Source organism: Tachysurus vachellii, chromosome 20 (assembly GCF_030014155.1).
Source record: "Tachysurus vachellii isolate PV-2020 chromosome 20, HZAU_Pvac_v1, whole genome shotgun sequence".
NCBI classification, from domain to species: domain Eukaryota; kingdom Metazoa; phylum Chordata; class Actinopteri; order Siluriformes; family Bagridae; genus Tachysurus; species Tachysurus vachellii.
The window spans coordinates 14,927,998-14,950,494 of NC_083479.1; the positions used below are offsets into that span (position 1 = coordinate 14,927,998).

The window sequence follows — 22,497 nt, forward strand, 5'->3', positions numbered from 1 at the left end:
ATGTGAAACCATGCAAAATTTGCTTTAATGGCTCATGCTCTAACTGGCTTAACTATAAAAGGAGTGATGACAAAATGAAAGGAAAACTCAATGTAATGTCTCTTAAGGTGTTAGGCTGTTTTTACAGCTTCAGTCACTGACACTATACTGGGGTACCAAAATACTGTTCTTTTAAAATATATGTAAAGGATGCAACATGTAAATCTCATTTTCTTCAAACAATATTCATCACATACAGTTACCCCTCGTGTCCTATGCATGGGGCTTTATAATCTTGGAAGTGACTACCATCAGGTTAGAAATGTTTGGTTAGGTTCAAAATTTACAAATCAGAATAAATTCGTATGGATTTGTAGTGAATAAGGAAAAGTGCATCCAAACCCTGCCAGTTTCCAATGATATGACAAAGGCAATGTTCTTTCCTTTAATTATGCTATAACACTATTTTCAGTCTGATGATTTCAGAAACACTATGACCTCATTTCTCTTCCAACATAAAAACACAAGAGGTAAATACAGATTAAAAGATTTGTTTGAGTTTACAATGAGAACGAAAACATGTTTATGCATTTTGTTTTTAATGAGAAAATAATTATATATGCGTTTAAGTGTAAGCCATACAATTACTATAAAACAACATAAGCAGAATATATTAACATACAACAAGTGGTTAACAAATTAACAGAACTTAAAAAAAGCAGTTTGCCACTTCACAAGTACATAAAAAAAAAAAAAAAAAAAAAAGTGAAAAGCTACTTGCAAAAATAAGTGGCTTCCAATTTTGAAGAGTATATTCGCAAAAGAAGCAACATTTTATGAATGTTTTCTTAAAAATAACATTTCTAAGAATCATTTTAAATCTAAAAAGGTACTCTCTGAACTATGTACCTGTGAACTAAGGGGGACATATAACAATTTTAACGAACAAAAATTTCTTGCAGTTCTGAATGTTTTAGATCCACTGACCGATCAGAACCTCCAAACCAATATAAATATCATGCACTGAAAAAAGTCAAATGCACTCCAAATTCATTGCTATTCAGTTGATGTATTATTTAGCTTGTCTGCCCTTTAAAGGTTTCCTCTGCTGCTCTATTTTCTATTACACTACACTTTTTACATAACATAGCCTCAGGTCATAATAAAAGCAAAGGCTGCTTTGTTTCTAGACGTTGTAAGAAATCGCATCTTTGGAAAATCCAAGCTTCAACACAACCAAACCATCGGAAGGCTTGAAAAGCACTTCTTTATGAATATTATTTAATTTATTCAAAACTGCTCGTATGTATATATGGCAATCAATTAGCATACACTTTGCTTCTCAGAATGGTCAGGTAGTCTTGAAGACTTTTGCATATATTTCTGGTAATTTTAAAACTGCTTAGCAGACACACACCCATGCTCAAAAGCACACTCACACAAACACACACAAAAGGCTATACCTGGCAGAAATGCACATACATGGTAATAAAATGCCAGCTTCCATAAAACTATTTCCCATTCATAGATACACTGTAAATAGTTCACTGCACAAATAAAAAATATTTCCCTATTGTATTATTCAGAAAACCTGCCTACTAGTCAGGTCATATAGCACAATGGAGTATCTGAATAAGAAATGTGTATTTCAATAGATATAATATTCCTAATTCATTGCTTACTGTCAGATCCAGCCAGACTTCTATAGAACACTGTCCAAAAATTCACTATCATGATGCAATATCCATACTGGAACAATCTATAACAAGGATCTTGGATGTTATCTGTGTGGCTGCAGCCTTTCATTACAGCTAATTTGGAGGCACTCCAAGTGAGCTGATTAAACAAGTGAAATCAGGTGTGATTCACCCCTACTTGGTTGGAATGAAATGTCAGCTACACCGTGGATAAGATTGAAGACTCTGGATCTATCAGATGAGTTCAGCAAAACAAACTTCCATACAGAATTTTGTCTTGTTTCATCATTCCTCTTCACATCACAGGATGCAGACTTAAAGAAAAAGCTGTTTTTTTGCACTCACAGTCGATCCCACCATTAAACCATCTCATATTTGTTGTATCAGTACAGGTGTGTATTATATACTCTATTTTCATGTAATTTACTATAAGTATATAAAATGGAAAAAGCTTTTGTGAAAGTGAATTAGTGTTCTTGTAACATAGGTCCTTTCAGGAATCAAATCCATAGCTTTATTACTTGTGGGTGGAGACCTCAAAACATCAAGAAGTGCATCCCCATGAACATTTGTCGAAAGATGTTGCTGATTTGTTCTCTGCAATAAATTCTTCATTACTGATGACGTGTCCTTGTCCACCGTCAAACTGGACGGTCGAGTCCGACGTTGCTTTTCTAATTTTGCTTCAAATTGCTGGTGCTTTTTCAGTTAAGAAAAGTCATCCCCCACTTTCCAATTTTATATGTATAAAATTATTTACAAAGCATTTGTATAACATTTTCACTGCATTGCATTTACACATTTCTATTCAAATCTGCTAAACCAAGGCAAATACACAGTATAAAAGACAAACAGTTCATATAACTCACTAAAAGTGTTCACTTACTATAAAACTCCAGAGAGAGGGATTGGTTAAAGTGTTTTGGTATAAGGAATTAATTTTTCATTGATAATACTTCTAATCACCTGTATTGCTATTTCCATATCATGCCCTGACATGTCCTGTTCATTTAAACAAACTAAAATCCTACATAACTCTTATGTAGCACACTGTACACACTCTGTGTTGCCAGATTTTGGGATTTCTTTCAATATCGTCCTACTTTTGAAAAAAATATCCTGCAGGTGGTTGGGAAGTGTTTTAAACTGTGATGGTGATGGCTTATTCATCTCAATCTGGCAACTCCAGCTCAATTAATTCCATATATCTTACGTACATTCTATCACATAAGATAACATACATAGTATAAGTTTGTTGTGCCCAGCCACATGAAAACTGAATCAGTATAAGTAGATCACATCTTTATGTGGTCTAGGTGGTATAGTGGCAGCCTGAATCTTATTCCTTTATATGTTTCCTGTTTGGCCTGGTTACTAGAAAAGCAGCCTTATTATTTCTCAATATTAATGTCATCTTACCAATTGACACTGAATACTATTGTGCATTTATAAACCTGGACAATAATACTCTTGTTTTACTACAAGTTCTTATTCAAGTCTTCAAGCCAAACCATTCTGTGCCCTACTTTCATTTTCTGTCTCTAAAAAAAATCCCACTGCACTGTTTCCTTTTCAGTGGAACTTATTATTTGTACATCAAATTTGACCTATTGCGCTATACAGTATATATGATGTGCTACTATTCTGTAATATAAATAACATAAACTGCATTTGTGACTGTCCCAAATCAAATCTTCCGAGGCTTAAAAAGGACTGGAACTCGCCTAACCCACTCTACCTGAAATACCCAAAACAATCCTAATTATCATTTACCACAACAAACAGCATTTTTGTTTCATCTCAATCAAGTGCTCCCATTTGTATACAAAATGTTCTATTTTAAATGTATGGTCCATCACCATCTCACAAATCTTCATACGTAATCTTTCTTAAACCACTTTGAAAACCCACACATGGATCTCTTGCCATGGTCAATTCAAAGCCATTGTATATGCTCAACTATACAAAATGGAAAACAATCCAGAAATCCAAATAAGCATTTTCTTTGCACATGTCCCAAAGTACTGCACACATCAACTGAAAAAAAAAAGCTTGAAACAAAAGAGAGACAGAAAGCACAATAGTATATTTTTGGATACCAAACTGTCTTCATATTGAGTTTTTAGTGAAAACCTTTCCACAGATCCCACCACATCACTGGATAAATTTTTGTAGTCATCGTTTTGGAGATCCAATGATTACTTGTTCCTGCAATATACATATTCTCAGCATAAATACTTGTGGTTTTCTCCAACATACTTTTGATTTCCTTCCACTCTTCCTGTTGTTCATAATAGTGATCTGGATTTACTCTTCTTCATCTTCCTCCTCAGCATCTTCCTGGTTGGCATAGATTCCCGCCTCCCATCGAAGAGCCATGTTACTTTTCCTGCGGGTGACACGTGTAGCCTCTAAAACCTGCCCCACGACACACAGAGCCAGATTGTCTTAGTGCATAAGGCTGAGAGAAAATAAACTTAAAACATGTATGACTTTGCAATACATTAATCTATTTTATACCACAGTGCTTTTGAATTTAAAAGTCCTTGGTCACAAGGTGTTGATGAATTTTCCAAAGTATATTGATGAGGTTCTCTATAACAGTTCTGGTTGTAAATCACAGGTTTAATGTGTTAAACAGTGACAGGGACTTATATGGTCACATCTAAGTTTAATAATAAATAAAATAAAAAAACATGTCGTTAAAGCCTTTTATAATAATCAGTCATATGGTGTAGCTTTCTATAAGGACTCATTTATGGAAGGAGTCTCCAATATCAGCACTTTATAACAGTAAGTCTTCCACCACTGTAGAGTCTTCAGGACCTAAATCTTTATGCTTTCTCTTTTTCTCATGAATCATGTTTTTGTCTTATTAACTTAAGAACAGCTAATGAGGGAATGGTGATTTGGTACCAAACTATAAGAGGAGCTAACTTGTTTTGGGGATGCTCCACATGACATGTTGGTCATTAATACATTAAATATTTTAATTGTTTAGTGGTTTAGTGAGGATATCACTGTTTTTGGAAAATAATCAACTTCAGGGTAGTAACAGGAGCCTCACACCAGAGATTATTCTTTTTTTAATATTTAGGCTAAATATTTTCCATAATAGTTGGGGAGCTGTGAATACACTCCATATCACACAATACACTCCACAGCACACAATACAGAATTGATTATGTGTAAACACAAGCTGTACAGGCTGATTACAAACAATACAGAAGGACATACAGACACACTGCATCAGATCCCCAGGTGGGCTGCCTCAATCTTTCACCAGGTCTTGCAATCACAAGGGTCATTGTATATTTTCAATTTTCCAATGAACTGGAATGTCCAGTCCAAACTATACTGTCTACAAATAAATCTTATGCAATAAATCTAACACTGCGAAAACAAAAACGCAAATCACAGGGTTCTCTGCCCTGTTGAACCTTTCTAGCATTTGCTGAAATGTTACATACTGAAGAATGGTAAATTGATACATGAGACTGGACAATCTTTGTTCATTATTGAGTGCAAAGAATATGAGGGGAGTGAGGATGTTGAAGGGGGATTAATGGAAAGGAGATTTAGGCAGAACAGGCAACAGACAATAATGTTTTCCTTTGTGTCAGCAAGGTGGACATCAAGGTGCAAACACTTTGCATAACGTTTAAAAAAAAGGTGTGCACAACAGTAAAGTGCTTTACATAACTTTTCAACCATTGATAGTGTAACAACCTGGAAGTGAATGGTGTGAATTTAAAAAAATAAAATAAATTAAATGAAATATCGAAGCAGGGTCAAAACAGTATAACGGTAATGATTGCCTGGACAAACATAATAAATTAGTTCTGATGCAACCAGTAGCCATCAGAAGTCACATATTTACCTGTGTAAAATAAAATTATCACATGGTCTCAATATAAATACACCTGTTCCTGGAATAGTTCCCCAGAGTTTGTTAAAAACCATACTTCAACAAATATCATGAAGGCCAAGTCTCAGAAAAATGTCTAATTAGACCAAAAGATAAATATATGGCTTTGCCACAGAATGCTGCGTTTGTTGGAAAGCTCAGACTGCTCATCAACCTAAGAACACTATTCTGTTAGAATCATGTTCTGGGAATGCTTTTCATCAGCAAGGACCAGAGAACTTGCATTAAGCCAAATATAAGCCAATATAAAAAAAGAATCTTGTTCCAGTCTGCAAGTGACTTGACAGTGGAGTGAAGATCCACCTCCCAACAGGACAATGAGCCTAAGAATACTGCCAAAATTACATTGGAGTAGTTTATAGAAACATCCCTGAAGACTTGCAGCTATTGGTTCGTTATTAACTAGAGCTGTCAACATTAGCTTAGCTGTCAACACCTGATCTTATTGTCCCCTGATGGTTTCTTGTTTATCGTGTGTGTATGTGTTCATGAATTTGTCTGATGTTTGTTTGATTGCTGGTGTGTTGTGTTTCTAATGTACATCAGAGTTTAATACTTAGTACTTTCATTAAATGTATTGTAGTTTCTTTATTGTTATTTCAATATGTACTTTTATCTACTTATATCTTTTTTTAAGGTGACTATTACCATCTGTCTAGGGACTACAGGTGAAAAATAGCCATCTGGCTAACTCTGGCATATTGACAGAAATGTTTATTAATATGCATTGTCCCTGTAATAAATAAATAAAATAAATAAATTGTTGTAGCCGAATTCTGCGGGCAGGGTTTTGGGGGGGGTTGGTGGAACAATTTGGGACAATCTGTTTAAAGTCTGTTTAATTAATTTTGTCACAATAATTGGACTTTTAGAGGGGGCACGGTGGCTTAGTGGTTAGCACGTTCGCCTCACACCTCCAGGGTTGGGGGTTCGATTCCCGCCTCCGCCTTGTGTGAGTGGAGTTTGCATGTTCTCCCCGTGCCTCGGGGGTTTCCTCCGGGTACTCCGGTTTCCTCCCCGGTCCAAAGACATGCATGGTAGGTTGATTGGCATCTCTGGAAAATTGTCCGTAGTGTGTGATTGTGTGAGTGAATGAGAATGTGTGTGTGCCCTGTGATGGGTTGGCACTCCGTCCAGGGTGTATCCTGCCTTGATGCCCAATGACGCCTGAGATAGGCACAGGTTCCCCGTGACCCGAGGTAGTTCGGATAAGCGGTAGAAGATGAATGAATGAATGAATTGGACCTTCAAATGTTGTACATATTGTTAAAATCAAATGGTAAAATCCAAATCAAGTCTATTTTAGTTCCAGGTTGTAAAACTATCAAATATATGGTGAATACTTATGTACAGTACTATATATCACAAATGATACTGCAGACAAAATGACTCATTTTTTGAATTGGTAACACGTATGTCAAAGCGTTTTACACAACAGAATAGCCAAAATGCCAAAGAAAAACAAAGACATGCAATAACATGATGAAATGGACACATCAAGTTTCCAGGCAAGCAAAGTACCAGTACCTCAGATGTAACATCTTTAGAGAGCAATAGACGCACATACTGACAAGAAGGAAAGAGGAAGTGTTAGTCAGTGAAAAAGACTTGCATGAGAGCAGCTTTAGAAAAGCAAAGTTTCCATGAAGGACAATGCTCTTCATTTTCCAAACGTATTTATTATATTAGATACATTTTCTCATCAATACACATAAAAAAATTTGTATTTGTGTAGATATGAATACTGCAATTGTAGTAGCTGACACATAGATAAAAAAAAAATAATTTCCAATAATTGAACCAAACGTCTGATCCATAAGTAATAAGAATAAAAAGTTGCAATGCATTTTAGTACATTGGGAATATAGCAAATGTAGTTCAGGGGAATCTTGGTAGACGTTTCACAAATGGGGATCTAATAATGAATTCAGATTAAAACAGGATGGCAATAACATGGTTGATCTGAGGTAAAAATTTACCTCAATCTTTTCAGAACCAAATTTTGAAATTGAATAAGAAAAAGGACATCTGCCTAAGCCTGTTTTAGTTCCTTTATTTTTGGTGTTAAGTTGGAAAGTCCCTTGCATTTCCCTGTCTAAAAAACCTTCAGTCTGCTTGCAACGTAAAAGGGGAATTGCCCTTCAGAGCCACAGACTTTCACCACTCTCATGTGAGGTAATCTGGCTAGAATCATTATGAGCATTTAATTTAAAGCTTAAAGCACCAGTTCCACAACAGTACCCCTCATGAGCTAATCAAACACGTGAAACTTCCTGTTTCAAATAAATTGCTATTACAGCATGAGCTGAGGTAATATAACTTAAAGGAATAGCCTTGTGAGATAAAGACATTTAAATATATTTTGTTATCCTACAGCTCGTTCATGTTTAGTTCTGGGACCTGCTGATTATTATACTGTATAGAGTTTTCATTTTTCCTACTGCACACCAATGATCCAGCAATTCTAATCGACAAGCCCTTCATGAGGTGTATAAGGTGTTTTCGGTGCCCAGCACTAGACTTAAGAATTACTTGCTGTAGAGAATACTAAACCGCTATATTGCAAAAAACTACTTTTTTCTATTTATTATGAAACTCACACTGTTGTCCTCAGCCTTCTCCCGACGCCTGACTTTGTGTGTCTCAAAATCTTCCATTAGGGTCTGCATGAAGTTTTTAGGCCGCTGGCTTCCACCTGAGTCATCGCTCCCGAGATCAGAAAGTGGGGATGGGAGAGCCCCGTCTGAAGAAGCTGGAGATACTGGCGGGGCAACACGGATCTTTTCAATTTTACCTGAGCCAATGGAAGTAGAAAAGCATGTAAATGAAGGTAAAAAGCATGGTGATGTTAAGTGAAAGAAGTTAATGAGTAGGTCAGTAATGCTAATGGAGCAAATGGATCCAACGGTTAGTATCATGTTTACCACTGAGTTAGGTTTTTTCAGCTAAATTAGTTTATTTCAAGACTGAGAGCACTTTTTGTTTTACTGATGGATAGAGAAAATAATTAGTTAGCACATTTTGAGAGAAAACAAGATGACAAAATCACAGCTCTTAACATAACCATTGCTTATATTCCTGCTAGTGAATTCGTCCCACACTAACACATGAATCCTTACTATACTGGCATCTTTCCTTTGAAAAATATTTTCCAATTGACAATATGTTTCATTTCAGCATCAGATAACACCGAGGAGAGAAAATGAGAAAGCTACACAGAAAGACATAGTGTGCAGGGAGAGAGAATTTTGAATGTTTGCTTGTAGCTCCATACTGACTGTCATTCCTCATTTCAGTTGAAGGGACTTTTATGGAAGAACTTTGTTGAAGTAAACACCAGGTTTTGTCATTTTTGTCAGCAAAATCTTAACAGATATAGATATATTAAAGATATATTAGTACATACCGCATATTACTATTCTATCTTATAATTTAAGAGATAATTTTTTGAGATATTTTGCAATATACATCTCTAGTCCAGTAGGATATCTTTAATTCAATTCAATTCTATTTATTTGTATTGCGATTTTAACAATTTCCCATTGTCTCAAAGCAGCTTTACAGAAGTAGGGAAACAGAAGGGAGAGAAAAAGAAATAAATATATAATAATAATAATAATAATAATAATAATAAGAAGAAGAAGAAGAAAAAAAAATAAGAATAAAAATAAACAAGCTAATATATACAATTAAAGTTTTAAATTAATTTTAAAAAGATTAACTTAAAATTTAAAATACTATATATCTATCCCTATCCCTATCTTTGAAAAGATAGCTGAAATATCCCTGTTTATAAAACGAAATAATCACAGTGACTGCACTCTTAATATATAAGTAAAATATTACTAAATAATGCTAAAATGTAACTGACAAAATGATCTATGTCATAATGACAAAATATTCCAAACACTCTACAGCGGTCTTTAATTATCCTTATGAATATAACTTTAACCAGAAAGTCGTCATTGTGTAGTTTGACATTTAAGCGTAATACTAAAAAGTATTGTTTTGTCTATAACAGATAGTAATATGACCAGGAATATGACTGAAGTTGCTGTAATACTGGTCTGATGAACAGAGACCTGCTTTGTGTCAGCCTGACCCATAATGACCTTGAGCCATTGCCATAGTAAATAACACTGAAGAAGGAATTCACAATACTATTGTGCAATTAGTTTTGTCACCACTAGGTGGTAGTAATTGATTGCGATTTAAAAACAAACTCGTTTATTACTTCTCTCCTTGTTGGTCATTAACCTACTTTAAAAAATACATTTAAAAACATCTACATTTTAAAATGTAAATGTAGAAACTTTTTTAAAGCTTGCTGAGAAATAAATAAAAGACTGAAAGTTAAAAAAAAAATCAAATCAGTCATTTATGCCAGATTTGTGCCAGAATGATATATGCAGCATCTACAATATTTTTAAACACAGACAACTAAAGTAGTTTCCAATTCTTGCTGATCTATGGGAAATATGTACAACTTTCCTAAACTCAACCCATTACAAACAAGTCCAGAAATATAACTCAGATGTGGTAGATATTGACTGTCAAATGTTGGGCCATGGTGCCAATTAGGTCAATGTTTTGGAACATTGTGGAACCTTCTGTGGATTCCTAAAGTAGTGCACATAGTGGTACGATCATTTATTCCTGTTATAAAAACTCTACATGTCCCTGTGTCCCTTGTGGCTATTCATCTAAAGGTAATGGTATCGGGCCAAACCACACCACTGACTTTTAATATTCCCCTCAAGGCCATTTTATTATGGTTATCTTGTGTCATTTCATATGGTATTTTACAGATGTTTACCATGTGTCTCAGTACTATGAAAATTAATTTAATAACTTTAGCAGATCTACCTTACATGGCTATATAAAATAGGTTAGCACGAGAATTAGGCCAGAGTACACAGAGTGAACATAAACTGCAGAAGAAGCAGAACTACTACCCTAATATTATTCACTGTGAACAGAATGTAGTAGGCTTACCCGGAGCTGTCTTCCCACCAAGGACTAATTTAGCTGGAAGGCTGTTGGTCTTTTGCTTGTGAATGGGATTTATGCTGGGACGCATGATCTGAGCTTGTCGTTCTCGACGAAGCTCTATCTCCCGTTCCTGTGCAGCACGGATCTCTTCCTCAATCATGGATAGAGTCCTCTGCTTGCGTGAGCGTAGTTTGAAAGGACCTGAGGTGACTTCTGTGCCTTGTGCAGCAGTGACAGATGCTGTGCTTCGAAGCTCTGCTGCCTCTGAATACTTACTGAAATAGCTGAACTCTGACTTCTCACTAGGCGGAGGAGAAGGACTTGGGGGCCTGTAAGCATTCACTGTTATAACTGAACTTGCTTGAGCTGTAGGCACCTGTACAGTAATTGTAGGAGCTACGCTTTCCTTCTCTTCCACAGAGGTTGGCTCTGGATCAGGTGGCATGTAAGGAGATTTCTCTTCAGGGGTTTCTTTCTCTGAAGTTTCTTTTTGTCGCTCAGGGATTGGGGAGGACTGCTGTTCAGCCTGAAGTGATTCCCATTTGTTGGTCTGATGTGCGATAGCTTGCTGGATTGCATTTTGGACCAAGATACCTGCATGGTATTCAAGTTCTTCCTCTGTCAAGCTGTCTGTTTGATAGAAACATGGTGAATTGATGCTGCCATCCAGGTGCTCATTTATAGGTATTGTGGCCAGTGGAGTAGAGGGGAAAGAGTAGTCACCGAGAGAGTTCTCCAGGAATGTGCTCATGACCTCGTTGGAGGCACCACTGTCACTTATGTTATCCATGCTGAAGTCATTGGACAAAGTCTCGAGCATAGTGGTATCCTGAGATCTAAGAGATAGGTCATCCAATCCAGAGTCTATCTCCTCTGGATGACAGGAAGTGTTAATGGATCGCTGGTGCAATTCAGATTCGTCATCCTTGAGGATGGTCATCACTGCTCGGGCACAGGTAAAGTCATCATTTTTCACTTCAGTGTCAGACATACTGTCCCTGCTTTGTGTGGGAGAATCTCCAGAACTACAAAACACCCTTTCAATTTTGACCTGATTCATTTCAGTGCCATCCTCCACGGTGACTCTACCATGGCTAGTGACTGTAATGGTTGACCTATCAATATCAGAGGTCCTGGTGAATGGTTTGGCAGAGTATATCTGGGGAGACACACTTCTTCTTGTGGCTGGCTGTTGTTGTTGATGCTTACTGTGCTCCATCTGAAGGAACTGTTGGCGGGCTGCAGAAAAATCAATTCCTTGAACCACAATGTCCTCCTTATTTCCCATTTCAGGCTGGAAAAAAGAGACAGTTTGTTTAGCAGATGGTTGTGGTACTCGGTTTGCTTCAGGTTTCTTCTGCTTCCTCTCTTCATATCTTCTTAGTGACTCTAATTTTTCTGGTTCCAGCTCCTCCTCCAGTGTCTTTTCCTGTGGTGGGTTCCACCACTTTGATGCAATTCCTGGATTTTTCTTGACTGCTTGATCACGAATGAGCTCCAAGCGTTCTTTCTCCAGCTCTGCAATCTCCTCTGAAGGCCTGACCTTTTTCACTCTTATTTCTTTCTCTGTTGGTGTATCAAAAAGCTTAGATGGCTTTTTCTCTTCATAGAAAGGACGAAGCTCAAATCGGGCCTCTTTCTTGATTGCCTCATTAACAGGTGACCTGTTGTAGTCATCACCGATTATTCCTGGATGACCATTTGGTTTGGAACTGTTCAGATTTTCTTCAACATAGGTGGTCTGTTGTTTTCCTTCTACAACTACCCCATGACTTATTGAGGACGGCACATCAGAAACGTGAACAGATGGTCCATTTCCATCAACATATATTGCTTGAAGCGCAGGGGAATAAGTTCCATTTGAAGTCATCTCAGCTCCAGTGTCACAGCAGTTGGCCTCAAGCACCTCGTCAAGATAACGTATTTCCTGGGCAACTTCTCCTTCATCCAGCACTCCTTTGTGCTTCACACCATTCTGACCATTTGTTGCATGGTTAAGTTGACTTTTGCTTTGTACCTCAACCTCCATGTCAATATTGTCTCCAGTAATAACACTGATAGGGTCTAAGAAACTGACACTCTTCAGGCTCTTCTCTGAGGTCTTTCTAATCTTTAGTTCAGTGTCATCCTCTGAAAGCTGGCAGGATAACTGAAAACAAATAGAAACATAGAATGAGTTGAAGTTGTTTTGGCTTCATATGCTTTTGGCTGCATGGCTGCATATTCTTTTATACGTAGGTATATCATATATATATATATATATATATATATATATATATATATATATATATATATATATATATATATATATATATATGTGCATGTATATTGCTACGCATAGCACAGAGCACAGAGCTGAACGGAAGCATTGCATTGGATAATCATGCATAATAGAGGAATACAACATGATAAGATGTAAAGGATAATGGGTTTGAATGGGTTTGTTGAACTCTGACCCAGGCAATCTGAACCAAGTTATAAATAATTGAAGAAGAAACCTTTTGGAATCCACAGTAATGACAACTGAATCATAGGATACCACAGAGAGTGAAGTATACATCAGTTGTGAATGTGAAGTATGCAATCAGGTGCTAACCAGATACTCAACATTGTATGGTCAGCATTGTTACCAGATAGAAATGTCCATAACTGAATTATCTTCAATAAAGTGAGCTGATGTTAATGGGAACCTTTCAAAAATATTCTGTCTGTTTCATTTCCCTTTCTGCTCCAGATGGTACTGTTTAATGGCCAAATGGTGAATAATTCACTGAAGAGGAGGCATTGATTTTAAGTCAGCTGAGACTTTACAGGGGACTAATAGGGGATAATCTACTAGGGGGTCGACACTGTCTGAGGAGCTAAGTGAAGTGGAGTCTCTGAGGTGTGAGATATAAATGGGTGTCACAAGGATCCTAAAGCTCAGCAGGCCTCAGGGGAAAATGCCACAGAGTTGACTCAAGACAATTTCAAATGACTGTCTTTTAACCAGATATGTTACACGGTCTATGATGTCATTATTATAAATGTTTCCATTAAACAGTATATAATACCACAAAGCCTAGATTTATTAGAAAATCTAGGAGGTAGATAAGAAAAGAGGATGTGTTTGTCAACAAGTAACATAAACAAAGTTATATAATTTTAAGGCCTGGTTTTAAAAGAGCATCACAAATAGTTTATGACTCGGTATCTGAGTTGAGGCTTATTTTGCTATGTATCGAGCAACTTGAACAAAAGCTGACATTCACTTTGCATTGAATAGTATTGATTCGATCATTTCTCCTAAGTACCTATGCTTATAGTGAAGTAAGATGCTAATATTTTTGGCATTGGGAATGACAGATGTAAAATTTTATAATGACATTTACAATGTAGAACATTTCTGCCTTTCCATACATGAGTGCACAATGTCAAGAGGTTCAGCTAATAACAGAAATTCAATTGCTCAGCAATTAAGTTTTACATGTAGGTGTGCATGCCTGACCAGTTTCAATCGTTCCCTATTAGTTAACTGTTGGTGTTTGTTAACAGCCTCTGGTCTGTAAACAAAACAGGTGCTGTTTAACACACCTCATACAGATAACAAGCAGTGTGAAAGAAGGACTATATGGTATGTGTCAACCCACAGCAAGCGTCAACTCACAGCAAGCCCATATAGCCTTTAAGTGTTTTATTGACTATGTGTCACTGGAAACAAAAAGGGAAGTTCACACAGAGCAGAATCAGGCCAATATAAGTGTATAAAACTTTATGTTTGTCTCTTAAAGTTCTCTTAAAAATGATGAAGCATATCTTTCAGCAAACATGATGCATTATATTATTTTTTGGATAGCAATTTAGATACTTGGAGATCAAGTGGATTAAGAAACTCTCATACTTCCAGATAAGTGAGCTCATTCCAATTTTATTCCCAGTTCTGCACTTCCCCCCATAAATTTTTTTGTGCTTTTATAACCCTAAAACACATCTGCACAAGACAATCTGTTGTTCAGTTTAACAGAAACACTAATATTAATGAAACGTTGTCTCATTGTCTCCAAGGCACTGTTTACCACACTGACATGGGTCATGTGGCATGCACATTTATTGTGTCTTCATGTCATACTGTTTTCAATGAATCTCCCTGTTCTCTAGCACTCATCTGAGCCTCAGGGTGTGTTCAGTACCACAAGACGATCTCCTCTATACGCTTTTCTGCTTTACCACTGAGTCAATATTGAAATGTTCTGTGACATGAACCCCTCCAAGTCATTGAAAGATTAATCTACTGCCTCAAAGTTGGTCATTTTACAGAACTCAACCCATAAAAATTCAACACACTTGCAATACAAATCTAGAACAAATGTGGAAACTAAATCCTTATGTTAAGACATAAAATGGGCTTTCATGCATCTTAGCAACAGCATTTTTCGAAGGACCATCACACATTTTCAGTGTGAATTATTATTTATTCTGTTGCATTATGGGATTGTTATTGTTCTAATCTGTACCTACATCTGCTTAATATTCTCAATAAACACAATGGAATAGTTTGTTGTCTTTTCCAAAATATAAACAAATTTGTAGCCTAATTTAAACCATTGTAGCCCTGACCAGGAAGTTACTAAGGATGCTGTAAATGGAAAATTGCCTAACTGAAGTAAAACGTTCTGCTCATATTATGGTTTTTGCTGCATCCTGCAGAATCCCAGTCCTGATATACACCTCTAGTCTCAACGAGATGCTCTGACAAGCTTTCAAAAAGTTTTAGAACACATTATCTGGTCATTCTACGTAATGTATTCATATTAGGATTCATTCCTAGTAAGACTGAAAAGATTTGTGAATATTACATGACTGAGATCACAACAATGTGATGCAATTACATCACTATCATATCATGGCCCTTTTATCAATATGTCAACAATTACAACAAAGGCATGCTGCAAGTTTCAAATGTAAATGACATTTTAATTTCAGCATAAGGGTCTGATCGATGGAAACTGGTCTGTGGCAGCTCGTAGGTCATGCGTTTCCTGTCCAAACCTGTCTCTACTTTATTACTTTGTGATCGCCTTGTCAAGTTTTGTGACCCCTGCATGCTTCCTTTCTCTATTTCACTTTCTTTATGCGTCATGTTCTGGTCAAGCTTCTTGGCAGCTTAGGCTGTATTAAGTCTCACTCTCAGTGGGGGGATGTGGACGCCTGTTGGGCCACCTCTAACATTCCCTACATAGTTCAGCTGTTCTCGAGCCTCTTGCTGCCTAATACAAGCAATAAAGTATACGCAGCCCTCGCTCATCTAATAAAAGCATGTGTTTCTGTGTGTGTATGTGTGTGCAAAGTAAACAAGAAGCTGCTTAGATGGATTTCACTCCTAATATTTACGACATATTAGCATTGACGCATCTGGAAATGATTAGCAGATTACACATTATTAACATAGTTAAACCTCCCTTGATGCTGATGAGCCCATAGTGATTCTATGAAACCAGTGGGTTAGAATGGCTTGCTCAAACAATACTTGCTGAAAGCATGTTAGTAATGCTAGAAGCCTTTGGCAAGTGCTTTGAGGGTTTGAGTTGCTGACAGAAAGCACAGAAAACAATCAAGGAGCATCACACAGTGTTGCTGACAGGAAAATTCGACTCCTTATTCTTATTACCGAAACCTCATCTCACCAAGATAATTACAAACAACAGCTTGTTTTGAATAACTAAAACATGAGATGCGACTACCAACAGAATAACCAGAATAATTTCAATAATTTCATAAACCCTGCCTAGATTTTAGCATTTTGGCATGAACACAATGAGCTAAACATTTCAAAGATGGATATATTGATGTCTCAAGTTTACCTTTTAATAATGAAACTCCTCTTTTAGTCTTCGGTTGCTCACTAGCTAAAGTTTCCAATCAACGTACTGGGAATTAAAACTAAATGTCACTTTCCCTCCAGACAAATGGTAAACTCCTAGCTTCGAGAGCAAATTTTCTGTTTCACATCCGTACACTTCAGGGCATTCATGTCTGAAATAAAGTTCTTCATATAAAGTTCTGTTGGTCTTTGAGAACTCTGCCTAGCACAAAACAAGCCTTTTCCTGGCTACTCCTTCTATTTCCCTCTTTTCCTCCTCCTCCTGAGTGTGTATGTGAACCAGAGGCACACCTCACTCACGCTCCATGTGCTGTTTCCTCCTGATTTCCCCCCTCTTCTCTACAATGCAGCTCTTCTCTCTGCCTCTCTGATTTCTTGCCTTCGCTGGCTCTGGGCAGTGATGTCATAGGCAGAGGGGGTTTGGTTTAGAGAGAGGGGAATGTGCTCCCTGGACATTCATGCACAAAGACCCCTCTTTGAGCTGGAGGCAGCCCTCTATCCCTCTGCCCCACCTACACATAGCCTTGTGCCACACAAAAAGCCCCCAAAACACACATTAAACCCCCAGACATAGGCAAAGGAGTAGTAACACTGCCTAAAAAGGAGATTACAGGATTTCTGGGTGGAGAAGGAATGTGACATCTAGTCTGCATGTACACACATAATATGACTCAGTCTTGGTGAACCCAGCCTAGATATGAGCATCACTTTCTAAATGTACGCTCCAACTGTGACAGATTAAGGAAGGACCAAAAGCTCTCACTGTGGAAATACAGATTTACACCAACACTTACACAACAGACAAACACACACCCACACCCTCATCCTGAATTAAAGCACCATCCTTTTAAGACATATTATAAGATATGTATATAAGACATATATCTATATAAGACATACCCAGACAGAAAACATTAGCTCAGGGTTTGTCAACCTGTGGATTATAGTCTGTACACAGACCCAGCAAAGTAGCAAAGCTGACAAATGTATAAAAAAAAAAGAGCCGTAGTTCAGAGACTATAGATTTATAAACGCGAATCATTGCCATTCCTGTCACAGATCCTCTATTGTTTCTCATCCAATTAAATCTATTTATGTACATTATTTATTATCAGATTAAAGCTAGAGACATTAAGTAAGATGAGAGGGTTTTCACAGACTTTCATAGAATAGCGAACTGACATCCTTGTTTAAAAGTCAATAATAAAAATAAAATGAACCAAATACAGAAATTTAAAATCAATGGTTCATTAATTAAGAGATTATTGCCACTAGTCCAAAGTTAATTTAGCCCTTCTACTGAATCAGAGCCTAAGCCCTATTGGACCATATTTGCAATTAAGCAGTGTATACTTTTAACATAATGAAATCTGTAGTCCTTAAAGGTTCTACATAGCCATGTTAAAATAGATTTCAAATTATATTCCTTAGTAGCAAAATATGTATTTCACTAACCACTTTGTTGTGTAGTATGCAATGATCTACTCCTGTCAGTGTGTATGTGTGTGATAGAGTGGACCTCATTATTGTCTTTGAAATGCTGAAGCAAAAATAGCACAATGAGTCCTCGTCCCAAGGAAAATGCCATCTAAGACTTTTAATGTCCTTGTGGCATAATGAATGAATTGACTTTTTTTTTTTTTTTTTAATGTGAACCACATGAGACAATTACTTACTGATAAGAGGAACCAAGGTCACAGAAAGCTCTTATTGAGAACTGAAGGTTGCTAAATGACTAAAGGTTATTTATTGCAAAGTTGCTTTGTGCTAAAAATATTAAAGAAATGATGTGAAGATATAAAAAGAGATTAACATAACCTTCAATACCAAATTATACTGTCCCTGTCAGTACAAAGAAAATAGCTATAGCTTTTTTGTGGCTATATGAGTGTCTTTACTGTGACTTAAATACAAAACATTTATAGAGACAGGAGTGGGTTTTTTAGACTTCTTACAGTTTACAGTCTCCTTAGAACACTTTGTGAAATCTCTGTTCTACATAAAAACCTTGAAACCTTGAACTGAATTATATAATTCCAGAGAATTTATAAAAACTCTGTGCTGCTAAAACGTTAGCTGCATGCCAAGTGAGCCAGTCATCATCTATTGAAAGTATCTCAGTTTAGTCAGAATTTAAGATTTAATTCTTTAATTCAATCTGCCTGTTTCTTTTATCCTGCAGATAAAATTATATTATATTATTATTTATATTATATTATATTATATATGTATATTATACAGCATTTTTTACAGTTAAGTTCAATGTCCTGGTGTGCTTTACATACAAAACATAAAAATGATGAAAACCTTCATAAGATAGGAGATAAGAGCTTTTATTTTTAATATATGATAAAGCACATGATTAATGTGTAACATGTGGTTTAGTTTTCAGCTCCTAACTCAGAAACTGGAGCAGCTGAACTCATGGGAAATTTCACCAAGCAATATCTGGGTTTAATTTCCACAGCCAGCATTTAGTTTCATATTTGTGATTTCCCTGAAAGAGGAATTTCAAGAATCATTAACAATCCAACACTGGGCTTATTTACCTTCTGTAATGAATCATCATCTCTAAATGACAAAGCCATGTTTCAGTATTTCCAACACGCTCAGCTGGATCACCACCAAACTGCATGAAATTGATGTTTTATCAGGTTTTCTTATCACTCAAACACTACCAATGCCTGGAATAAAACTGCTGTGTGTCTAACAATTCTGTCTGCCAAGCCACTGAGCTGCCTCCATTAGCAGCCCACACAGCAAAGACACTATTGTTAAAATTAACACCTACAGTGTTACACTGGTCCCAAGTGTACACTCTGTAATTACACAAGCCTGTGATGTACCAAAAGTACGCACTCACTTATTAGAGACCTTTTTTGTCTTCTCATAAAACCCCATTTGATGTCTAATGGATGGTGTTACACATCACTTCAGACCTACAACACTGTTATGACAAAACAAGTTAACATAAACAGTCAAAGCTGCAGAACCTGCTTCAAGCACATGGACCATGCAATTACCATGAAATTAACCGCTGTACAAAACATGGTTTCTGAAGGTCATGACTAAGAGTTTTTGCTGAAATGTAGGTCAGTGTGAGCAAATCAATACACAAGGCCACTGATGGTTCAAACACACACATTATTTAGAACAATAGACAGGACATAGCTATAGGAATCAGGTTCCACAAATTTCATAGTAGAAAAAACCTCAAAGAAACAAACCAGCTGCTAAAGTAATTACATGGCCAAAGGTTACATGACATCCACTAGCATACTGCCTCTTTGTTGTAGGCACGGATTCGAAGAAAAAAGAACTCATATAACACGAAACAGGATAGACTGTGAGGTTTCTCAGAGATGTGGATTCATTACACTAACCAGCACAGGCATATACTTTAAAATAGGTTATAAGAAAAGACCTTAAATTGGACCATATCTGTCATCTTTATTCGCACAAACCATCCCAAAACCTGACTACGGCAACTTACTTGCGTTGATCCAGAATGCATACTTTCTCTACTCTTCCTAAATTCACATATATTTAATTAAAATGCTATTTAATCCTGCATTGCACACATCAGAGGAAACATAATTGCATCTTAGTACATAGAAATGTCTATAGCGAGCCTTGTTTAAAAGATGTGTGTCTGAGACTGTACTGACAAAAACACAGACCATAGAAACCTACTACAGTCTGATCAGTGGAATTATTATTAACGTTAAGCGTTATTGCAACAATGAAATTCAATATTAGAGAGAGATAGCAGAGCTGAAATGATCTCTAAACACAATTACAAGTTTGTAAGGATCCACATGACAATTTTACATGACATAATTGACAGTCCTACCAGCTACAGGCTAGTTGTTTATATAAAGTTAAATCCTACTTTATTACTATTCTGTAATTAAAGTTTTACTCTTGTGATAATAATGTGATTTTATGGGAATGTTGCAATAAAAATATGATATTATCTGATATGATTGAGGATTACCTGAGAAATGAGTGTCCTGTTTGTGATTTATGAAAGTGCGGTGAAGTCCCCAGGTTCGTCCTCAGACGTAACCTGCTTTGCAGACCCAGGGGGAGATGCGAAATAGAGCACTAGCAACTGCTCTAAATTTGGTGATCAGATAGCAGACTGTCATACTGAGCAAGAATTGTGCTTTTCAGAAAAATGTGCATTAGGCAACTTCCTGAAAGTTCCAGATTGCATTTTCATTTTTGTCACAATAATCTGTATTACAATATCCTGTTACATTAAAAATTAATACATGAAAAGATTAATCTGTGTTTGTACGGCCAGTTAGGGTTGCACAAGTATTCATATTTTTATCAAGATAAAAACTTTCTGAATTTTGGTCAGAAGGTATTGATCCATATTCTGTAACAGCACAGAGAAGTGCGGAAGTATGTCAGGAAATAACTCTTTGTAGGTGCTAAGTGTAGGTGTTAACCTGTTACATGCACATTCCACAAAAGAAACTATGAGTATAAATGGATAAAAAAATATGACATATTGTTCTTTATTAAGCATTAATTGTAATTGTTGGCAAATTGCTGTGGTACTGTTTATAACAGCACTCCCTGTCTTGTTTTCTTTATTTCTTAAATAACCACATACATATAATGCCAATGAATGGTTGCTAAATTTCCCTAATTGGTTAAAGGAGTATAATATTAGAACTGTTATTGTGTAATAAATTCAATAATAACGTCCTTATTAAAACGTGTTAACTGCCGCTTTACTTTGGCTTGCTTACTTAATCATTTTATTTATTTATTTGATTGTACAAAGTCTACCTAATTCTGTGTATATTTGGCAACATCTCATGTCTATGTATTTATTCATTTGTAGTAATATAAATGTAGAATTTGAATACATGAGCAAGATAAGTATAATTACTATTCAAGCAATTATTGTACAGACTATTGTGCAGTTGCTCAGAAATACAACTATAATTGTTGCACAATGGTTTTCTTCCATTATATAAAACATTTTAGATAATTTTAAGCAGGGATCTAAAATAACCAAAGCTTTAAGTTGTCATCCTAATGACAGCCATCTTTCTTTGTTATCACATATCCTTAAAGATGCATTATGGGATATCTGTGTAGATGGAGGTCAACACCACATGACAGTTCGGCCAAAGTTCAGACAGGTTTACACGTTTTAACAAGACAGGTTATCACATCTGTCTCCCAGTGAAAAAGTAGCTGATGGGGAAACAAGTAACAGTTGGTTTCCAGATTTTTCTTCTTTTATTCTGTAGCTTTTCACTCTTATTTCAAAAACAAAACAACAACAAAAGCGTTTCTGTGCCATTATGGATATAAAATTGCTTTGATGGAATTAAGATTTAATTCTCTCATGGCAAAATAAACACATTTATGAGACAGGGTTTTTAATGCTATTTAGTATAGTTTCAATAATTCTTAAGATATCCAGCAAAATAAAATTTATTACATAAAGACTTTTATCCATTGTGCGACCAAGCACTTACCAAGATGCTGTATACTTCAGCATGTTCTGTTACTCCTTGAGGTTTTTTTTATTTGCCCAGCATTTTCATTACAAGCATGTTTTTCCTTTAATTAAAGCTCACCAGTTATCTGTCCTCCTCACAGGACAGAAAAACAAAAGCAGGCACACTGGGAGTATGTTCTGCTTTACTGCAGATGTCAGCATTGGGTATTCGTGCATAGTTATCCGTGAGGGCTTCTGAGATGAAAATGAGCTTAACATCAAAAGTAATTACATGGTTCTCCTGCTTGTTCTCTTAAGGCAAAGGATCAGAAAAGGATACCACCATTCACCTGATTTGGGTTGAGATCAAAAGCAAAGTGACATGGTTCATCCTCTAATGGAAAAGTTCTGTGAACTGTTGCGAGACAGGACATGTCTTGACTGAGCAATGTAACGTTCTAAAAAAGAAGAAGCAGAATAAAAAAGCTAACCCGAAGGAATGGAAAAAGTCTTGGGCTGCATATGAAACATATGATGCAATTGTTCCTTTAATATGAAAATGAACCATTTC

At 36.4% G+C, this 22,497-nt stretch overlaps 1 protein-coding gene across 4 annotated transcripts in view; it reads right to left on the minus strand.

The window, feature by feature from the left end:
• Nucleotides 1–561: 561 nt before the first annotated feature.
• Nucleotides 562–22,497, minus strand: part of LOC132863722 (A-kinase anchor protein 2) — a 75,059-nt gene continuing 53,123 nt past the window's right edge. For 3 of the 4 annotated variants that reach the window (XM_060896681.1, XM_060896678.1, XM_060896679.1), the window contains 3 exons: nucleotides 10,600–12,745; nucleotides 8,205–8,398; nucleotides 562–4,094 (listed from right to left, as the gene is read on the minus strand). In XM_060896681.1, the coding sequence (XP_060752664.1) occupies nucleotides 3,984–4,094; nucleotides 8,205–8,398; nucleotides 10,600–12,745 (2,451 nt within the window). In that variant the 3' untranslated portion in view covers nucleotides 562–3,983. The remainder of the gene's footprint in view (nucleotides 4,095–8,204; nucleotides 8,399–10,599; nucleotides 12,746–22,497) is intronic. The other variant, XM_060896680.1, reaches the window with a different exon arrangement.